Source organism: Daktulosphaira vitifoliae, unplaced genomic scaffold (assembly GCF_025091365.1).
Source record: "Daktulosphaira vitifoliae isolate Bord-2020 unplaced genomic scaffold, ASM2509136v1 Scaffold_4, whole genome shotgun sequence".
NCBI lineage: Eukaryota > Metazoa > Arthropoda > Insecta > Hemiptera > Phylloxeridae > Daktulosphaira > Daktulosphaira vitifoliae.
This window is the reverse complement of record NW_026099575.1, coordinates 26,923,104-26,942,457: the sequence shown is the minus strand read 5'-3', so window position 1 is coordinate 26,942,457 and position 19,354 is coordinate 26,923,104. Positions and strand designations below refer to the sequence as shown.

The 19,354-nt window shown below is 29.0% G+C and overlaps 1 protein-coding gene across 3 annotated transcripts; it reads right to left on the bottom strand.

The window, feature by feature from the left end:
• Window positions 1-347: 347 nt before the first annotated feature.
• On the bottom strand, window positions 348-13,664 carry LOC126904095 (uncharacterized). Of its 3 annotated transcripts, XR_007703653.1 has the most exons (6): window positions 13,533-13,664; window positions 13,309-13,434; window positions 1,502-1,782; window positions 1,007-1,264; window positions 879-950; window positions 348-513 (listed from the first exon to the last, which is right to left on the bottom strand). XR_007703653.1 is itself a non-coding variant. In XM_050682816.1 (5 exons), exons 2-4 carry the CDS (start codon window positions 1,768-1,770, stop codon window positions 884-886), a joined length of 594 nt encoding a protein of 197 aa, XP_050538773.1. In that variant the 5' UTR covers window positions 1,771-1,782; window positions 13,533-13,664; the 3' UTR covers window positions 348-513; window positions 879-883. The 3 variants fall into 3 exon arrangements, 2 of the variants coding, with proteins under 2 accessions (XP_050538773.1, XP_050538774.1); XM_050682816.1 differs by lacking the exon at window positions 13,309-13,434; XM_050682817.1 differs by lacking the exons at window positions 13,309-13,434; window positions 13,533-13,664 and adding an exon at window positions 1,883-2,201.
• Window positions 13,665-19,354: the final 5,690 nt, after the last annotated feature.

Below are 19,354 nucleotides of genomic sequence, written 5' to 3'. Positions count from 1 at the left end.
TTAGTTCAACGAAAGAAAAGCTTAACTAATAGTGTACCATAAAATTATAAAACATAGTAAGTATTTTTTTCATAAACATTTTGGATTATTATTCAAAATATATTTAAATATAAACCTCTAAGTTAAAAATTCTTCTTAATTTATATTTATTTTAATAAGCACATAATAATGCATTTTTTGACGTAGATATATACTTAATATGTAATAATAATGTATGAAAAAAATTGTTCTTTTTAAGCATTTGTGAAATTAACATATAATAATAAGTAATATTATATAATTGAAAATAAAGAGAAATTAAAATTTTTTTTTATTAAAACAGTTTTGTTTAAAATAAAACACACAATAATTACTAAATAAAAAAAGTTTAAAACGATCAAATTTAGATTTTGGATTTTTTTTATTTTTTCTAACACCGTATGCAATACTTTTCTTTTCATTCAGTTCAGCACTCGTTCACATAAATGATGATAAGTTTTCATTTCGTTTCGATTATCGATGAAACTTTTAATTCTTCATAATAAAAATTAAAAACCTTATTTTTCAAATTTAATTTATTGTTGAAAATGTTGATTGTTCGAATATGATATTCGTATTTTACTCATCATACTCATATTTTGATATGAGTATGATACTCATATCAAACAAAATTATAAGTTTAGTTTGTTAAAGTAAAATTTTCTAAATATATAAAGTGGACTCAACAAAGCATACTTTATAGTAATAATTAATGCAGTTATTAAACTAGAGATATCTATTAAAAATAAAAAACATTAAACATTTTTAAAGGTAATATTGATTTAAATTTATCTTTTTAAAATTGTCTATTTTAGTTTAATAATTTCTAAGATCACTTTAATATTTTTATTTAAACTCACCAATTTTAACAATTTACTCGAATGGGACGTCTATTTATTAAATGAACATTAGTCATTTTATTTCGTTTACAACTGTAATATATACAAGTAAGTATTTGCATAGCATATTAATTTATAAAAATTCTTACCAAGTTTTTTCAGCGTAGAAAATCTTATCGAAAAATGTTTTTTTTTTAGGAATGTTTTTTTTGCAAACCTTAACTTGGTTTGGTCGACATTCAAATGATTTTTTCGTTACGGAATGACAACATTTACACAATTCATCTCTCCTAGGTAAAGATTGTTGGCATAGTTGTCTTTTAACATGAGAAGTATTGTTATGCGATGCATAGATATTATTTGACATTGGCCGTACTTTTACATGATTGCCTTTTCTTTTATTGCAACTAAAAAACGAAATTTTATGCATAACAATAAAATTTTCATACGATAGGTGAATTAAACATTGAAAATTGTTTTGTTTAAAATAACAATGAACATTTTGTTTGTCTTTTAAGAGTAATTGATTATTTTGTTTCAGGATAATAATTAAAATTGGACAGTAAAATTATTTTTTATCTCTATGAAGACAAAAACACTATGAAAAAAACATTTCTTTTATTCGTTTAAAAATTTAAACTTACGAAAGTGATTCAGAATGTTTTAATTTTGAGTTGTTGCAACAAACCTCTTTATTGGGTTGAATTTTATTTGAATAATGTTGTTTTGGTTTCAACGTTGAATTACAACAATTACATACTTGGATTTTATGAGCTGAATAATTACAATCATATGTTGACATAATATCAGCGGTTTTCTTTCTATAATATAGACAAGGGCATATCACTGTTTTAATAAATGTAAAAAATTGTTCTAAATTCGACGGGCTTTGGTCATAAATCGACTGAGGCATGTTTTCATAAACCTGTAATAGTCATAAAGAAATTATAATTATAACTCTCGATATAATAAAATAAAAGCATATAAACAGTACAACTATCTGAACATTTAAGATTTCAAATTACATTGTTTATTAAAATTATTAGCAACCATCAACACATAACTTTATCATATGATAAATAATTCTAAAACACGGTATTAATGTTTAATACATTAAAACCTATAAAAAGGACAATTATTATTGGTAAATTTTTAATGGCAAAAAACAAATTTAAATTCATTTAATTTAAAATGTATTTTAATGATACTCCGTAATGCTTGTGCAATATTAGGTGTAAACAAGAACTGTATCCAAATTCCATACGCATGTACTTTGAATTAAACATAAAATTGTATACAAATATTTATGTAAACATATTAGAATTTCCTTTTATTAATAATAATAAGAGTTTATTTGAATTCTCAAAATAAGCTTTCAATATTTGTTTGTTTTAATTGAATTAAGATAGCACATTTTAATTCTGTATGTTTGGGTATATTAGTCCTAATAGTAATAATAAAATATAATTTTGGCAAAAAAAGTTTTGGCTAAATGTTTCATTAAATTTTAATTTCGATTATTATCTAAATTATCTTAGAAATAGGTTTATTTTAGATGAATGAAATAAAAGTTTATTGCCGCTTTTAATTTTATTATAACGACGTTAACAAAAATTAAAACTTTAGTGAATAAAGTTAAAATGTAATTTTTATTAAACCAGAATAAAGATACTCGAAACTTTCGAAACAGCTATTCATTAATTCAGTTTTAATTTAATCACGGGTCGAAATGAAATTTAAATGTGTCTAACTTTCTGGCCGTTTCAGAATTATATTGTGTTCTACAACGACTGCACACCTCTTTTACAGGTCTCTTGGGAGTCCTTCCCAGCCTTTGTTTTATAGTATTATTATTGTATTAAAACGATCTCTGCCTTAAAATGAGATTAAAAATTAAGCTGTTATCATATAGTCTATAACTTGGTTTGTGCTGTAGGGAATATTACAAAATCGATTTTTAATTAATTTAAATGATCTAGCAATGATTTTTAAACTATAGTTAACATTTTGAATTATATTTAAGCTTTTAGTTCAATCGGTTACCATAAACATAGTAAATGTGTTAATAAGTATTTAGTTGTTTGGTAATAATTTAAGCATAAGTTTTAAATAAACTCGACTAAATTATGGGATAAAAATATGGTGAAATAGGGATTTAAGCAGTTTTTTAATGCACTTTTTATTATTCAGATCGAGACCGTTTTTTTAGGGTTTAGGTCAGTAAAAAACAATTTTTAATATCCCCTTTCGACATTTTATTTTTTATAAAACACCTAATCTTTTGTGATTTATGAGGAGATATTTTAAAATGTTTTCACCAATTATCTATTAATAAAATGTGTTAAATAAAAAAATAATTTTTCATGGAATCGATTTCAATAGTACAGTTTTTAAAATAATTTTAGAGATAACTATTTTAATTCATAGCATGAGATATTAGAAGATCACCTATGATTTTATATTTAAAATTTTTAACAATTGAATATTTTATTAGTGTACAATTAATAGTTGTAGGGTGACAAATAAAAATAAAAACTATTATGAAACATTATTTATGAGGCGCTTGGGCAATCGGTGCGGATTAATGGTATAACCCTTGAAAAAGGAAAATATTGTTCGTATTAACAAAGGGTCTTATGTATATTTTGCATACGATACAAATCTGAAGGTTTTTTCCCTTAAGGGATACCCACCCCACATAACTAGGCATACTCACACGCGACCATACACGTGACCAACCAAATAACGCCTTAGGGAAAAAAAACCCGTTTGCCTGAACCGTGTCGTATTAGTGGATCAATCAAAGTATACTATCATATTTTGGGTAATGCACTGTGCAGATATTATTACCCTATAAAAAGTATTTTAGAAAGTTTACTTGTTATTAAGTACAGAAAATATACGTAAGGAAATAATTCTTTTAATAGCTATATTTTTTTGTTTTTATTATATTTTTTTAATGCTTTGATGTTTCACTAATTAGTAATATTTGTTATTAGTAACGGAAACACCATAGCTACAATATTGCAGTAGTCTTAATTAATTAAAATTGTTCTATTATATAAATTTATCCTTCTACACTTAAAAATAACACATTATGTTAAAAATGTTAGAATAATTCAAAGTTTTTATTTATAATCGGTAACTTCTTTATAAAACCACTTTTAAGTTACGTTTAGGTTTTTTAAATGCTTGCCTATAAATTTGTTAATGTTGATATAAATGTTTATTTTCAATAATTTTTTACTTATATGTTTTATTTATATCGTGTTCATAAATTAAAAAAAAATTACACCTCCATAGTATATTTAATGATTTTGTACATATTTTATAGGTTTGTAAATCGTAAGTTAACAATTTTCTTATGAGGGCTTTGTACCCAAAATGTATAATCAGTTGGGGTAACCTCACTATTCTTTTTGTATTCAATTGACTTCAAAACATCGTATCAGCGAATAGAATTTATAAAAAAATTATAATTTGATTATGTTTCAAGAGTTCATGGATAAATTAATAGCATTGCCTGTTTTATTAAGTATCACAAATACTATGTTTCTAGGTGTGATGAAGGCCTACTGCATCAAAAATAACTTTTTATCATAATCAAAATGTTGTACAATTATAATAAATCAATCACATATAAAATTCGAAAGTAAGTCATAATATATCACATTTAAGACACATGAATTTGTATTTAGTGGAAAAATCACCTCACTCAATTATTTTCTTCAAGAAATATTATGAAATTAGCCCATAGAGAAATAGTGGCATAACTTTTAAACTTAATCCAACGCTATGATAAAAAATTTCAGTTGTAAATAAATGATTTTTTTAAATAACATTTATTTAAAATAAAAATTATTAGTATCTATTTATTTGTTAAAATTTATTTTTACTTTAAATAAAAATTTCAGATGTTGTTTTATTAAATTTAATGTGTTATTTTTTGTTATCTCAAAGGTTTTTGCTGTAACCTTCCAGTTTGCCTGATAACGTTGTTAAATTTTAAAGACTTAAGTAACATTATTTAGAAACACTAAATTTCAAAAGTTTTTAGAGTGAAATTGTCTTATATTATTTCTTAGGATAATTAAATATAAAATTTGATTAAAACCGTTTTTTTTTTCATATTATTTAAGAAATTTTCTACAATCTACGCAGAATTATCGATTTAATTGACAATTATTAGTAAAGTGGTGTACACGAAGATTGCTTTAATAAATAGACTACACTACAAACCAATATATTTTAATAAAGTATTAAGAAAGTAAATATTTGGTAAACTTAAATAAGGATGTCTAAAATAATAAATAGCAGGTATTTTTTTCTTAGTTGTGGTTTAGTGGAATACTTTCTAAAATCAAACAATTACATCAATTCTATTCACATAGTACATCGATATGACATTTTATGTTTTTGCAGATTTGGGGTAAAATGCCACAAAAACGGCGGGTGTATCCATTTCGCAACTGTTCGCTGACCTCAACAATAGGTCGTTTAACCTTTGTGCGATAATTGGCCCCGGGTCGTTCGAACGTAATGTGTTCCTTCGATAAAATGCCGACTATTGAAATCGGTTGACATACGGTCGTGGAATATCATTATTGTAGTATGGAACCAACAAATATTTTTATGTCAAATTACATTCAAAACGTCCGGGTATGTATTACAAGGTGATCCCATTATTCGCTTCATATACCTACCCCAGTTATCCTTTTCTTCGCTACTTCCCTTTCGCCTTATTTATTATTTTACATATTATTAACATGGCGCATTGCGTACAATCTCAACGGAGTGGAGGAATCGTTGATTTATATGCGTTTTTACATATCCCAAAGTGCCACAATCCTGGGCAGCTTGCCCCCCCCGTGTGCGCCGCCGTGCACCGTTGACTGGGGTGCGCCAAAATAGAGAATAATAGATATGTATGTGCGAGCGTCGACACTTATGTTCTTTTCATTTTCAGCTCCGGTGAACACGACTGGTCTGGTGGACGTTTATGAAAAATCGTAACGATCAATGATGCCGAACAAAGTCGTTATAAATGCGTTTTTAAAATGATCTCATTGTACCGAGTAAGGCCGAAAGTCGTCGGAGACTCGGCAGTGTCAAAATAATATATTATATCAACGGTCGTACGACTGTTTTGTTGGAACCAGTTGAGAATATCATTATGTTTGTTGTATTCGTAAACGTCATCGCGGAAACGACCGACAGCATTTTATAATTAATTTCCCGATGCATTCGACTTGAAACACAGTCATAATGTTCAAATGGTATAATTGTCGACAATAACTCATCGCGGATCACCCGACAAAGTGCTCTCTTATTAAACGTCATTAGTTAACGCAGGTACACGCGATGTGTTAATACATTGCTGGAGGACGTCAGCTTTACAGACACTCTGAAAAAATAAAACGATCAGTGTAATCCTAGCAGTGTTATTAAGCGACTGGGGAATAAAAAGTTATGAAAAAAAAAAAAAAATTAAACCTACTCGTGCGTTATTAGGACGTACTTAAAGAATTGACTTCTTAACGTAGTCCAAGTCGATACTGGGTGCTAAGGTTGTTCAAATACTCTTCTTAGAGGTGACCCACAAGTTTTTTTTAGTCACGATGATGTGATTTGCTGAGTAATTTTTGATATTTGCTCAATGATTTTATAAATCTAAGGTTCTGGTGGTGCTATAGGCTTGTGCGTTCATAAACTTCACTATCAATAATTGGCAAAAAACGTTGTGTCCAGTAAATGTTGAAATCTACCAAAAAATTCAAGTATATGATCAATAAATTAAATATTTGATTTAGTGGCTGTAATCTAAGGACCATAAAATTATGTTTTGAGTGCTTTATTATGTTTGGGAAAAACACATGTAGGTAATTTAATGATTTACTTTAATTATTTATAACACTACTACTTTTGTCGTACTAATAAAGTAATAAATATTCATTTCATTCTGAAGCAAATATCTGTTTATCTCATAAATTAAATATATTTTTATTTATATCCAGATAATTTATAATTTGTCATTCAATGGCATTGTATACAGATTACGAATGGATGTTTTTCGTGTTAAACAAGCTCTGCCAGCCAGTAAATTTGAATTTATGAGCGACATATTTTGTTGATTCTTTGACCGCAGTGGTCGGCCACCGTACAGATTTTTGTCAATATACAGGACTTGAACGATATTGTTTTGTTATTTATGTATTAGCTCTTTAATCAAAAATAATATTTCGCTGTCATTTCAAAAATATTGCTGGTCAGCCGTTTGTTTGGTAAAAATGTTTATACACTGCTAGTCTACGACGAAGAGAAAAATTATAACCCAACCGGTCGTGATTTACGATCGCGATCAATGCCCACGGGGTCACCAGACTAAAATCTTGTGTAATTTATCATTAGACCATTTGTCAGACCAAGTGTTGTAATTATGCAGAATTTTTGTTTTGTATTTTTTTTTTATTTTAATAAAAAAAAATTATATTTTATTTTTTTAATTTATCGTCATTGGACCATAAACCAAATGACATGTTTTTTATGTAGGTAAGCCAATATTAAAATTGTTTTGTTTATTAAAAATTTCAAATTCCAGAAAAAATATTTTTACGGACTAAGCAAGTTCACAATATCTACAAATCATTACCGAGTCTTGAAAATTCAACATAATACTTCTCGTGCCATATAAAAAAATCGTTGTATGTAAACCGATAAAATAAATATCTATGTAGAAATTTAATAACGTATCAAATAAAAGCTTTTCTGTCGTCAAATAGCAAAACTTAAAGGAATTATAATTTGTTTACTATTTTTCCAATTGTAAAGACTATGTATGAAAAAAAGTTGACGAACAAAAATCTATTGTATTTGTTTAAGTCTTTAAGCATAATCGGCTTGTATGTGACTCTCGTTAAGCCACTTCACGTGAACAGCAGATTGGTTTTTTGATCGTGTACACGACATAATAATATTATGTTGTTGTGATTTTGTCGGTGGTCTCGAAACGTGTAAGTAAACATTAAACACGAGTAATGGAAACACACTTGGCGAAGGGGACTTAGGGGTATGTGTTCTTTAGCGTTCGGTTGCGGCGCCGGCGGTGACGGTGTAAATAAACTCTCTCTAAAAAAGATTAGAAGGATTGGATACGGTGTTTGCGGGGTCCATGAGAGGAGGGGTGGTGGCGCAAACGCATGCACACATACGCGAGGCAGTGAAACCGGAGGGTGTTAAACGAGCGGCAGATGGATTGATCCGTCGAAATGTTAATCAGATTTTAGGGTCGGATTTCGGTTTTTATCGCCCTTGTTTTGTTGCCGAAGCCGCATTTACATGTTTATATGAGATTCGGAACAGACGGAGAGGAAAGAATCGAAAATGACGACGATTCGATGTGGACCGGCGATTTTTAATTATTTACTGTTTCCCGTTCCACACCGAACACCAGCAAATGGTCGGCTGGGGTGTTGACGTAATTACTGATCGGAGTATGCGATAGTCGAACACACATGTCCGTTTTTCTGCGGCAGTAGACTTCATTCTAACGATTTACAACAATAATAAAAATTATTGGAACCCGCTAGGGAAACGACCTTATTGATCGATGGCTGTCGATCGGAAATTGATAATTTTTCGCCTAGGAACAATGAAAACGATCAAGGTGGCCGATCGAAAATAAATTTTGGACATTTTCTATTGTTATAAAATATGATTAATCACTCGAGCACAACAACATTTGAATAAAAATTATAATGCGCGTCACAGCATAAAATATATGTCTAATTTTGAAGAGCCCGTGCGAAGCATTAGTTTTTGTGACGATTTTTTCCTAATGCTTGTTTAAGGGCATTGATTATAAATATTTATAATTCCATAAACTTCACATGGACGTTTATTCGTTCATTAATAATTCATTATTCTAACATAGCGGTAAAAATAACAGTTAAAAAAAGTACTTTTTAAATATTATCGCATATTTTTTCGAAAAATTAAAAATATTTAGTTGAGTATTTTGATGTTTTTAAAGTTGCTTTAGATCTCTTCTTATACGTATTTTTTAAAAATTTTTATATTTTAAAATGTTCTTATAACTCGCTGCTAGACATTTCACACGAGAGCTATGAATAATGACTATAATTTTAACAAAATGAAAGGGTAAAGAATGTTGACAGTGAAACGAATCATAAGGGTTTAATAAATTGATAAGCAGCTTTTGTTTTGCCCATTCGTATGAACTGTGTTTTGTTTGATAATACTATTCCTTTTAATACAACAACAGAAATCGAGTGCAATATTGTATGCAATAATAGGTTCATTTCGATTATCTCCCTCTTCTTCGTCAATAAAAAATAAAACTTTTATGTGATTTTTTTATCTGATTCCATTTGGCAGTCTACCACACAATAGTAGGCGTAAAATTTAAATGTAAACATTTACCACTGCACCGCGTTATATGATTTAGACGACTGTTTTGGGCACATGTGTTATTGTGGTAGTTATATTGTACTACTCGATGTTCCACGGTGGATGACTATAATGAAATGCCCGTGGTGGTCGACATCACGATTTAAGGTTGGACGGAGGAGTGGTAAACAACGATTTATCTATCAAAAAAAAAAAAAAAAAAGAAAGGAGTACTAGACTTTTGGCCACCGAGCAAATCAAAACTCAAGGGAACCGCCAGATGTCACAGGGCCAAAGCCCTGCGGGTCCAGCGTGAGGTGCCAAAGAAGAATGACACCCTTGGGACCTGGTGGTGGCGTATATCGGACAAGTACGTGGTCTAACGACACGCATATCCGCGTAACTGTTATAGAGGACCGTGTAAGGGGTAAAACAACTACTCGCAATATTAACCTATACGGGGAATGAGGGAAAAAAAAAAAAAAAAAAGAAATCAAACATATTTAATACTTTTTTGTGTCTGTAAAAAGGTTCGTGTTTAATATAAAAAATACCCATCAATTCATTAAGTATTAATTTATAATCCAAGTCAACCAATGACGTGAATCCTTCGATGTCAGTCGATGAAGAATCATTTTTTAAATATGGAAATTACAACTTTAAACAAAAAAATATCCGTTAAAAGTTTATGGTAAATAATATTTTTAACGTATTATGTGATGATAATACTTTATCATCATCGTTCTAAGCTATTCGCCATACAAATAGGGGTAATACATCATAATCGAAATATATTATTGTTTTAATTTTTTTTACTTTTAAATGTATGTATCAAAATATGCATGTCGGTGAGATCGATATTATTTTTGATTTTTTCGTATTCCTAGTTTTGCTATTGCAATATTACATTAGAAATCTACTCACAATAATATTATATCACCAACAATTATTATTAATAATTATAAAAAAATATTTCGGGATAAAAGTCCCAATAAATTATTGGCTTTTACTAAAACGATCATTGAATTCCTCTTAATTTTGCAAGTCTTTCCAAGACCAGCGTTATTTGTTAATGTTGTTTTTCTGTTTGAAAGTCGCGTAGTAAAAAAATAGTACTTTTGAAGTTCCGTCGTTATTTTTATTTTTAGTATACACCTGAGACTAGTGTGATGTTTAGTTGGCCATAATAAAATGCACACGTAGGGTGAACATAACAACTGATCTATAATTACAGACCGACGACGCCGCCTTCAGACAGAACGTGCACTATATCATAGTGTAGTACTCATCGCAGTCAAAGGATCTCTTTCGTGTCATCTCATGTCCGTACAAAATAATCGGTAAAATATACTCTTCATTATAGCTGAATGTAAAATGTGAAAAAATAACATCTCAAAAAAAAAAAAAATGGAAGAAATCCGCATCGGCACGGAGTCGTCTCATTAAACTATCATTATGGCTAATACTGAATTATATTGCATCTGACTGACATCTCAATCGAGCCGGGGCCAAATGACGGGGTCGGTCTCGTTATTATTACATACTACGGGTATTATTACTATCATATACGTTATGACTATATTATATTATCCAGTGCATTGTAACCGACACTTTGCCGGCGCATCTAGTTAACGACCCTAACGCCTCCGGGGTACCTATGCTCTAGGAACGTGTAATGTGTGCGTGCATTTGTAAAGCGCTTCATGCCGATCGCTTTTGTACACGCACTCAAATTAACACGCGGATGAGCATGTTTAAATGAGTCGTAATTTGGTCTAAACACAACACTAGTAGCTCGATTTTACGTAATTCCATTCCAAATAAATTAGAAACGTTCATTTTGATATTAACCAGTAAAAATTAATAGTAACCACACACCTGAGGTGGTTTTAAGTCCGGAGTAGACTAAAGTGTTACTAGCAATCTTTGAAAAAATTATTGTTAGTTTGACTTGACTTGTTTTTAAGTTTACTATAATCCATTGATGCATAGATCATAAACTTGAATTTGAATAATTAATAAGCAATAGTTCTAATGATATAAATTCTCATCTAATTTTTATACCTAATTATATACTGTATGCAAACAATGTTTAGGACCATCACACTCTCCTAGATAGAATATTTTAGAATATTGGATTCTGTTCATATTCAAACTTTTTAAATATTTCAAAATGAATTTATAGTCACGACGCATCGAAAGAAAAATATTTAGTGAATAAGACCTAAACGATTAGCTCAAGTAATTAAATTAGATCTTGGCTCTTAATAATGTTTGTATTTAAATTATTTCTATGACAATAATGTAAAAAAATTCAAAAGGAAAACGAATTCTTCATGAGTAAATCAATTTTAGTACAATTACAGTAAAAAGTTTGTTACGAAAAGTTAAATAAAAACAATTAATACCTTCTTAGCTTTGAATTGAAGCTAAAATTGATAATGTTTTAAAAAGTGCTCAGAGCTTAACAGAAATGACGTATTCAAGCATAACACTAAAAATATAACAGATGAGTAATTTTGACACGATTTCATTTTAAATAATTTGGTGAGCCAACATGTTTCAAAAAGGTTCTATGTCTCCTAAGAACATTATAAAATTGAAATATAATGTTGAAATTATCATTCAGCCTCCAATTGCGATATATCTTCTGATAATTTTTTAATATATTATAAAGATGAACTTTTGAATGCTCAATGTTGACTATGAGAGTTAAGTTCTATCAATAATTTTAAAGTAAGCTTCAACGTTCCAGTTATATTGAATAAACTTTTTATGCTTTCGTATAAAGTCTTCGGAAGTCTTTTGGAAAGCGAATCACCTATATCTTTTATGTATGCAGTATCAATTATATGGATCACATATGGTGCAGGATATGTGCCATATTCTTTAATTTTTGATATTGTGTTTAAAACACTCAGATAATTAACAATGGTTTTATTATAAGAATTTAATAATTGCAAAATTATTTAAGTCTACAAAGTAAATTGCTGAAAAATTCCTAAAAATGCTGAATTTAAACAAATACTTTTACAAGTTTTTTTAACTAAAATTTTTTAGCTATTAAAATGATAATTACACTAGATTTATTTTGAGAAAGTTGTCAAACAAAATTGAATATCTTAAATTAAAAATGTTAAAAAAAAACCTAACTATTGCTATTGTATTTGGATGCTATGGTTATGGAACAAACTCAATAATTTTTCAATTCTACATGTTGTAGAATAATTGTAAAATTTAGAAATCAAATTTTGTTTAATTACTATTATTTATAAGAAGCTTCAATTGTACAATTAATTTTTACTTATACTCATTCATTTAGTAGAAAGTTATTTTTGCTATAGTTATTGTTTTTTTTATTTTAAGGTTTGAAGGAACAAACATTTATGTTGTAGTTTATCGGTTAATCTAAATCTAATTAAAATTATTTTTTTAAGAAACATCATCAACCAACTTTTAAGGTGTTATAAGCTAACCTACAGAATAAACGTATCTTCTTCTTCTTCCTCGCCTTAATCCCAACTACTTGGGGTTGGCCACCCTTATCCTAAACTTCCACTTGACACGATCTCTCACATCATCTACGCTCACATCAGCTGTCCTCAGAATAAAAGTATATAAACAAAATATTATGAAGCCATAGAAATGTATAAACTTTTAAGAAGCCATAGAAATATATAAACTTTTAAGAAGCCATTGAAATATATAAACTTTTAAGAAGCCGTAGAAATGAAAAATATTGAGAAGCCATAGAAATACATAAACTTTTAAGAAGCCGTAGAAATTAAAAATATTGAGAAGCCATAGAAATATATGATTTTTTAAGAAGCCATTGAAATATATAATATTCTAAGAAGCAATAGAAATTTATGATCTTTTAAGAAGTCATAACAATACGTTAACATCTTTTATAAACTTCAACAGTTCTAAGACTTTGATATCCAATCACTATGTATAAATAATATCAAATGGGTTTTAAATTTTGAAATTAAATATTTAAAAATATTGTATGTTATCAATAAAGAGAGTAGTATAATATTATTACCTGGTGCGTCGCACTAAAAAGGGTAGTGTCGAGTTTTTTACATGGTTGATGTTTGTATATTAAAGAAACATCCAAATTGCTCAAAACAAATCACATTACAAAAAACACTTCTAGAAATATTAATTCCTCCATTTTGTAACATAAAATAGTTTTTATTAACTAAGGTGATTTCACACAGAAAAACTTATCTTATTTGAATTTAATGTCTACTTAAAATCACTTACTCTTATATTCAATGCAAGTTTACTATTGTACAGTAATGAGAATAATTATAAGACATTCCTAAATTTTATTTTTCACGCGTTTAAATTTTGGGATTGTACGCAATTGTAAACGTTTCAATCATCAAGTAAATGCATGAAACTTTTTTCTATGTATAATGTGTTCATAATCTTAAAAGAAAACCACTTATTTTGCATTAGTCACATTTGTAACTTAATTTTTATTTACATTTTCGATAAAAATATTATATTTGCAAATACAGCAAATTTTAGTTAATAAATCATTTTAAAGGCTTTTTAAAAAAATTTTACAAACATCCAACTGCGTAATTTTTATTCTACATGATATTTGGATAATTAATTTTGATCAAAAAAAAGTTTCAAGTCAATCCAGTCATGTTCAAACCGCAGACAAATAATAAGAATTTTTAAGCATCGTGAAATTAACCATTTTTGATTTTTTTTTTTTTGCCAATTTATTGTTAAATAAGTTAATTTTTGTCAATATGCTAGGTAAAAATCACATGAAAACGCATATTTTATGTTATTTCAACTAATTTATTTAGAAACGTAGTATATATATTTAGAAACATACAAAATAAAACATTTTTACACTAATATTCGTAATTATTGAAAACCTTTTGTTTTTAATAATTAAATTAAAAAAATTCATTTTAATTTATTTATTGTTTAACTTATTTATTTTATTAAATAAAAAGCGAAAATAGGCTGGTCATTTTGCATTGTGTTATAATTGCAAAAATAAATTTTTATCGAAAATGTAAGTAAAAATTAAGTTACAAAAGGGAATCAATACAAAATAGGCGGTTTTCTTTTAAGTTTATGAACACATCATATAAAAAAAAAAGTTTCATGCATTTATTTGAACATGCATTGATTTAAACGTTTACGATAACGTACAAGCCCAAAATCTATCCGCATGAAATATAAAATTTGGAGGTGTCTTATAATTTTGACCACTACTGTACATTGTCGGCCACGTGTGTAGAATATTTGTATTGATAATTATAATAAATAAAAATATTTACGGCCAATGGAATATGTACTTATTGTTTTATAATTTATAGATGTAATGCTCACATATGTGAATTAATAAATCTCTATGTTGTGTTATAGCATTCTTGGCTGTAATTTGCCAAATGGGCGTTAATCATAAAATAGGCATTATAGTGGTGGCACAGAACACAGTACTAACGTTAAAATAATAATCATAATAAATGCGGTATACGATTAATTATTATATTATTATATTCAACGTCGTCAAGATGTTGTTGTCTTTATTGTCTTTCCAAACACTCGTAGGACGTGCACATCCTCTTAACGCGAGCTATATGCAAATAAGGTCTTAAGAGCCTATATAATCGTGCTGCATAATTGGCTATGCAAATTATATAGATGAACAAAATACTTTAAGGAAACAGTGGCAAAGCACTGGGGAAATGGTAGGCCAGAAATGTTAAAATTTAAAGCAGGAACATATCTCCTAACCAAATGTGTGTAATTGTGTTACAAGAATTCATATGAGGTGTATAGAACCAAAAACGTAATTATTTTTCTTTAACAAGACTGTTCTGGTTCAACTGCAAAACTTATATTGGTTTTATAGTAAGTATTGTGTACTAGTGTATGACTAAAATATTATAGAGTTTTACATGAATTTCTTCGTAATCTCTCAAATGAGTTTTGAGAGAACATGAAAATAAAAAGATATTTAACATTTGCAAAAAATATTTCTTTCTATAATCTACTTAAATAAACCATCAATAATCAAGTTAACATAAATATTTTAGGCTATTTTTATAATTTAGTTCATAAATTTAATTCTTATAAAATATCCATAATTCACTGTTTTTTAATTGAAATTGACAATTTTCTCAGAATCAATATTTTACATGTGTACAATATTTGTGTTACGAAGGCATAAAAATGAAAATAGTTTCTTATTCAAAAATAAAATTAATGATTGACAATAACAAAGTAATTGTTTTTAATAATTACCTGTTTGATTACACACGAAATGTATTGAAATTTAAAAATTGTGCACAAGAACACAAAGGCAATTAATTTTGTATTGAGATAATACGATACCCACTTGTCATTGTAATTTTATACAATGTTATTATTGTGTACTGATGTTTCAGTGTTGCAGATCATACTTAAGTTATTAAAAGTAATAATGTACTAGGTCTAACTTGCTTAATCAAATGCACATAATATATTTTGATGGTTGTATTAAAATCTCCTCTTTCTTTTTAAGTAAAAGCAAATGTCATAGATTCTCATCAGTGAAGTCTATTACATTAAATAAGTTGTGCTAATCAATTCTACTTAAATTATTATGATCTCATTTAACGGATTGGTATGGACTAGTATGAATAAGTATGCTTAACTAATTTCATCAAAAAACTAGAATTAAGATAATGAATGACTATTCATTATCTTTACTAGTCAAAAGTAATTGAATTTCAGAAGAATAATTAAAACATTGTGATAAAAACAATCTTGACAAATTCATTTAGTAAGTTTATCTACGAAAAATTTGTATTTCTTAAAATATTGTTATTCAATTTTTCGTTAATCCTAAGTAAATTTGTTTTATAACTTTAAAACGTTAAATTACTATTTAATAAAGTAGATAAAAATTAAAAAACTATTAATATTTACAGTACTTATATTTGGTTAAAAAAATTTGAACAAGTCAATAAAATTTTACTAACTTTTTCAAATTTTTCTTCTCTCTCTATATATAAATAGCTTAACAAAGTACAATGCTATTGTTCATCTTGTCTAAATGTTTGTTAAAATTGGAAAATTTTGATTACAGATCAAAATGTTTTATGACAATATTATAGAATAGCCAGAAGACTTACCAATGTATATCCAATTACATCCATTGGGAACAGAACTAATAAAAGAATGTTTAAATAGTTGTGTATTTGTCTAACATCTCAAGGTGTATCTATAGTGTAAAAATAATTAACGTTATAATAACTTGTACCTGCCTAGATTTTTTTATATCGTTTGACCGTGTCGGGATGATCGTGTTAGACGGAGTTGCTTAATGGTCGTGTACATACGCACGCACACAGGCGTTAGTAAAATAAATTGAGTTTTCAATTCCTCGAGGCCTCCGCCTGTCTTCGGTAACAAACACACACATAAACGATCATCAGTCATCCAGTCTCCGAGTACTTGACAGCAAGTCCAGATTGAAAATTTCGTTTGCCACTCGCATTATCACAGAAATGAATCAGCAAGTCGTTTTCTACATTTTGTTTTATTTTTAATAACATAATATTTAAATGCAAACAAATTCAAGTATAATTACTGGATACCAAAATGATGTTTTGTGATATATTCCATCGTAATTAGACTTAAATGCTTCCGGCAAGTCAAATTTGGGTGATTTTTTATACTTATTTCAATAGTATTTTATTAAATTATTGCTTTGATGACGTGATGATAACACCTATAAACTGTTATTCTTTTCAGTGTTTTCCATCAGTTATAAATTTACTGAAAAGTGTTATCTGTTTCTGTCTACGAAGACCGTATAACTTACAGTTCCAAAATAGTTGTAATGCGAACGAATTATATTTATAATTAACGTTATGAAGTACATATATGACTTTTGTTTGTGCAGCGCTAGTGAACATATAACTCAGCTCGGGATATCGAGTTTCACCTATTAGATTGACAAATGATCCCTATAATTAACCATACAGAAATTTCTATTTTGCAATAACTTGAGTGCAACACATTTCTAAGTGTACGGAAATATATTTTCTAATTTAACTTGTACAGATTTTATATCAAGGTGGATCATCAAAAGTTATCCCGATAAACTAAACAACTTGTGTACTCTGATTTGTATAACAAGAAATGTTCAGTCTGTCGTAAGCTAATATAACATTACTTTTGTATGAAATAATAAAGAAATAATCAAAATAATGACACTATTGTACTTTTTTGCACCTCCGTTGTTCATACACATTACACACCTAAAGAGTGAAATAACTGTGTGCTTTTAATTAAAAAGTTCCGAAGAAATAATTCCCGTCGATGTGATGATGGCGGTCGATGTGTCGGCACTGCCTTTCAAATTGTATTACATACAATCCTATAGACGAAGGAAACGACGGCACGGGAGTTTCTGCGGACCAAGTGAATATTATATTATTATTCTGTTGTACGCCAGCAGTTCGGGGGGGTAGTAGTCGTGTGTCAATTTTTTGATTGGCAGTGCGGAAATTAACTTTGTATAATATTACTCGAGCCGGCGGTATCTAAGGAGAATTCATCATTTTGCAACCCTCCGGTTTAGCATTCCACCTACCCAAGGTTACTGTCAATGCACTTTGGATATAGATAGGTGTTGCGCTGAAACGGTTACATTTACATTATTTCCCTCGTGACATTTGAAATTGTTTTTTTCTTGAATTACACGTATTTCGTGAGCAGCTAATCCGAGTAATCGGTAAATGTAACATTTAACCAAGTGCGTTTTACAAAAAATAAAAACAGACGAGACAGATATAAATTACAGTTGTCGTTTTTAATTGTTGCAGTTGTTTTAAACGACTTGTATTACATACTATGTACGACTTGTATTTAACAACAGGCCCACTCGATTAAACTGGCGAGTGTCGCAGTTAATGAATTTTTCAAAGTTTTCACCTTAATAAGGAAATTATTACAGTCAAAACGGGTATAAAAGCTAAACAATAAAAATCGACGATAAAACATTTACCTGGGCGAGCACAAACGAAATTTCAACTACAGAATCGGACAGTCTTGACGTTCTCGGTTTTTGTTTAATTAACCAACTACTCCTATTCGAACAGGAAGTATTAATAATCTGTGGCGACAAGTGTTGGCGTCATACAAGATTTACACGTGTGCGTTGTTTATATGTCATATTATTAAGCGTCGGGAGTTGGCCGAGTTATAATCACTAAAAAAAACACACTGATTGAAAAACGCGAGGCGAGTGGAAAAAAGCAAATGCCGCTAGGTTCATAAATCAAACGAAAGACTCGTTTGCTGTCGCGTGACTAATGAAGTTTGACGTGTCAATATTTTATTATTATTTTCTACGCCCAGAGATCAAAAGACTCGCGGTAATCGTAAGGCGGCGGCGGCGGGTAAGATGATCAGTACAACGCGTTTTCCAACAGACGCGTACCTGTTGATAATGCAATATGATGTAACATTATTATTACATCGGTGAAACACCCGGCCCAGCTAATGGTATGTAATCGTTTTTCAATCGGCGGCGGTGACAGCGACTAATTGTATCCGACGCTATTAATAATATTGTTATTATTTACTATGATTATTTCTATAAGGTGTTTGGTTCGTCATTCCGGACCATCGCCTGTGTCAGCGTCCCTCAAGAACCAATCGAGATGTCAAACCGATAACCTCTTTGAACAACTCTGCCGCCGAAGAGCAATAACGATTCAATTGAGCTGAGCGCCTGAGAAAGTCGCGGTTTAATCCAACTGCTTACGATAATTGAAAAATAATCATCATCGATGATATTTAGCACTCCGTTCACAACGAGTGACACTTGTGTGTGTGTGTTCACTCATTTTTAGTTTATTGGTCGGATGTGATAACAAAAGTTTTATTGGTCCGATTTCTTCATTAGTATTATAGTCATTTTGAGTAAAATAAATAAGTTATTTTACTAAATATAGTTAATTTCCAATAGAAAATTATATTGAACAAAATATTTAAATCATTTTAAAAATATATACTCATGATATAATTTTCCAGCCGATAATGTTGCATACCACTAG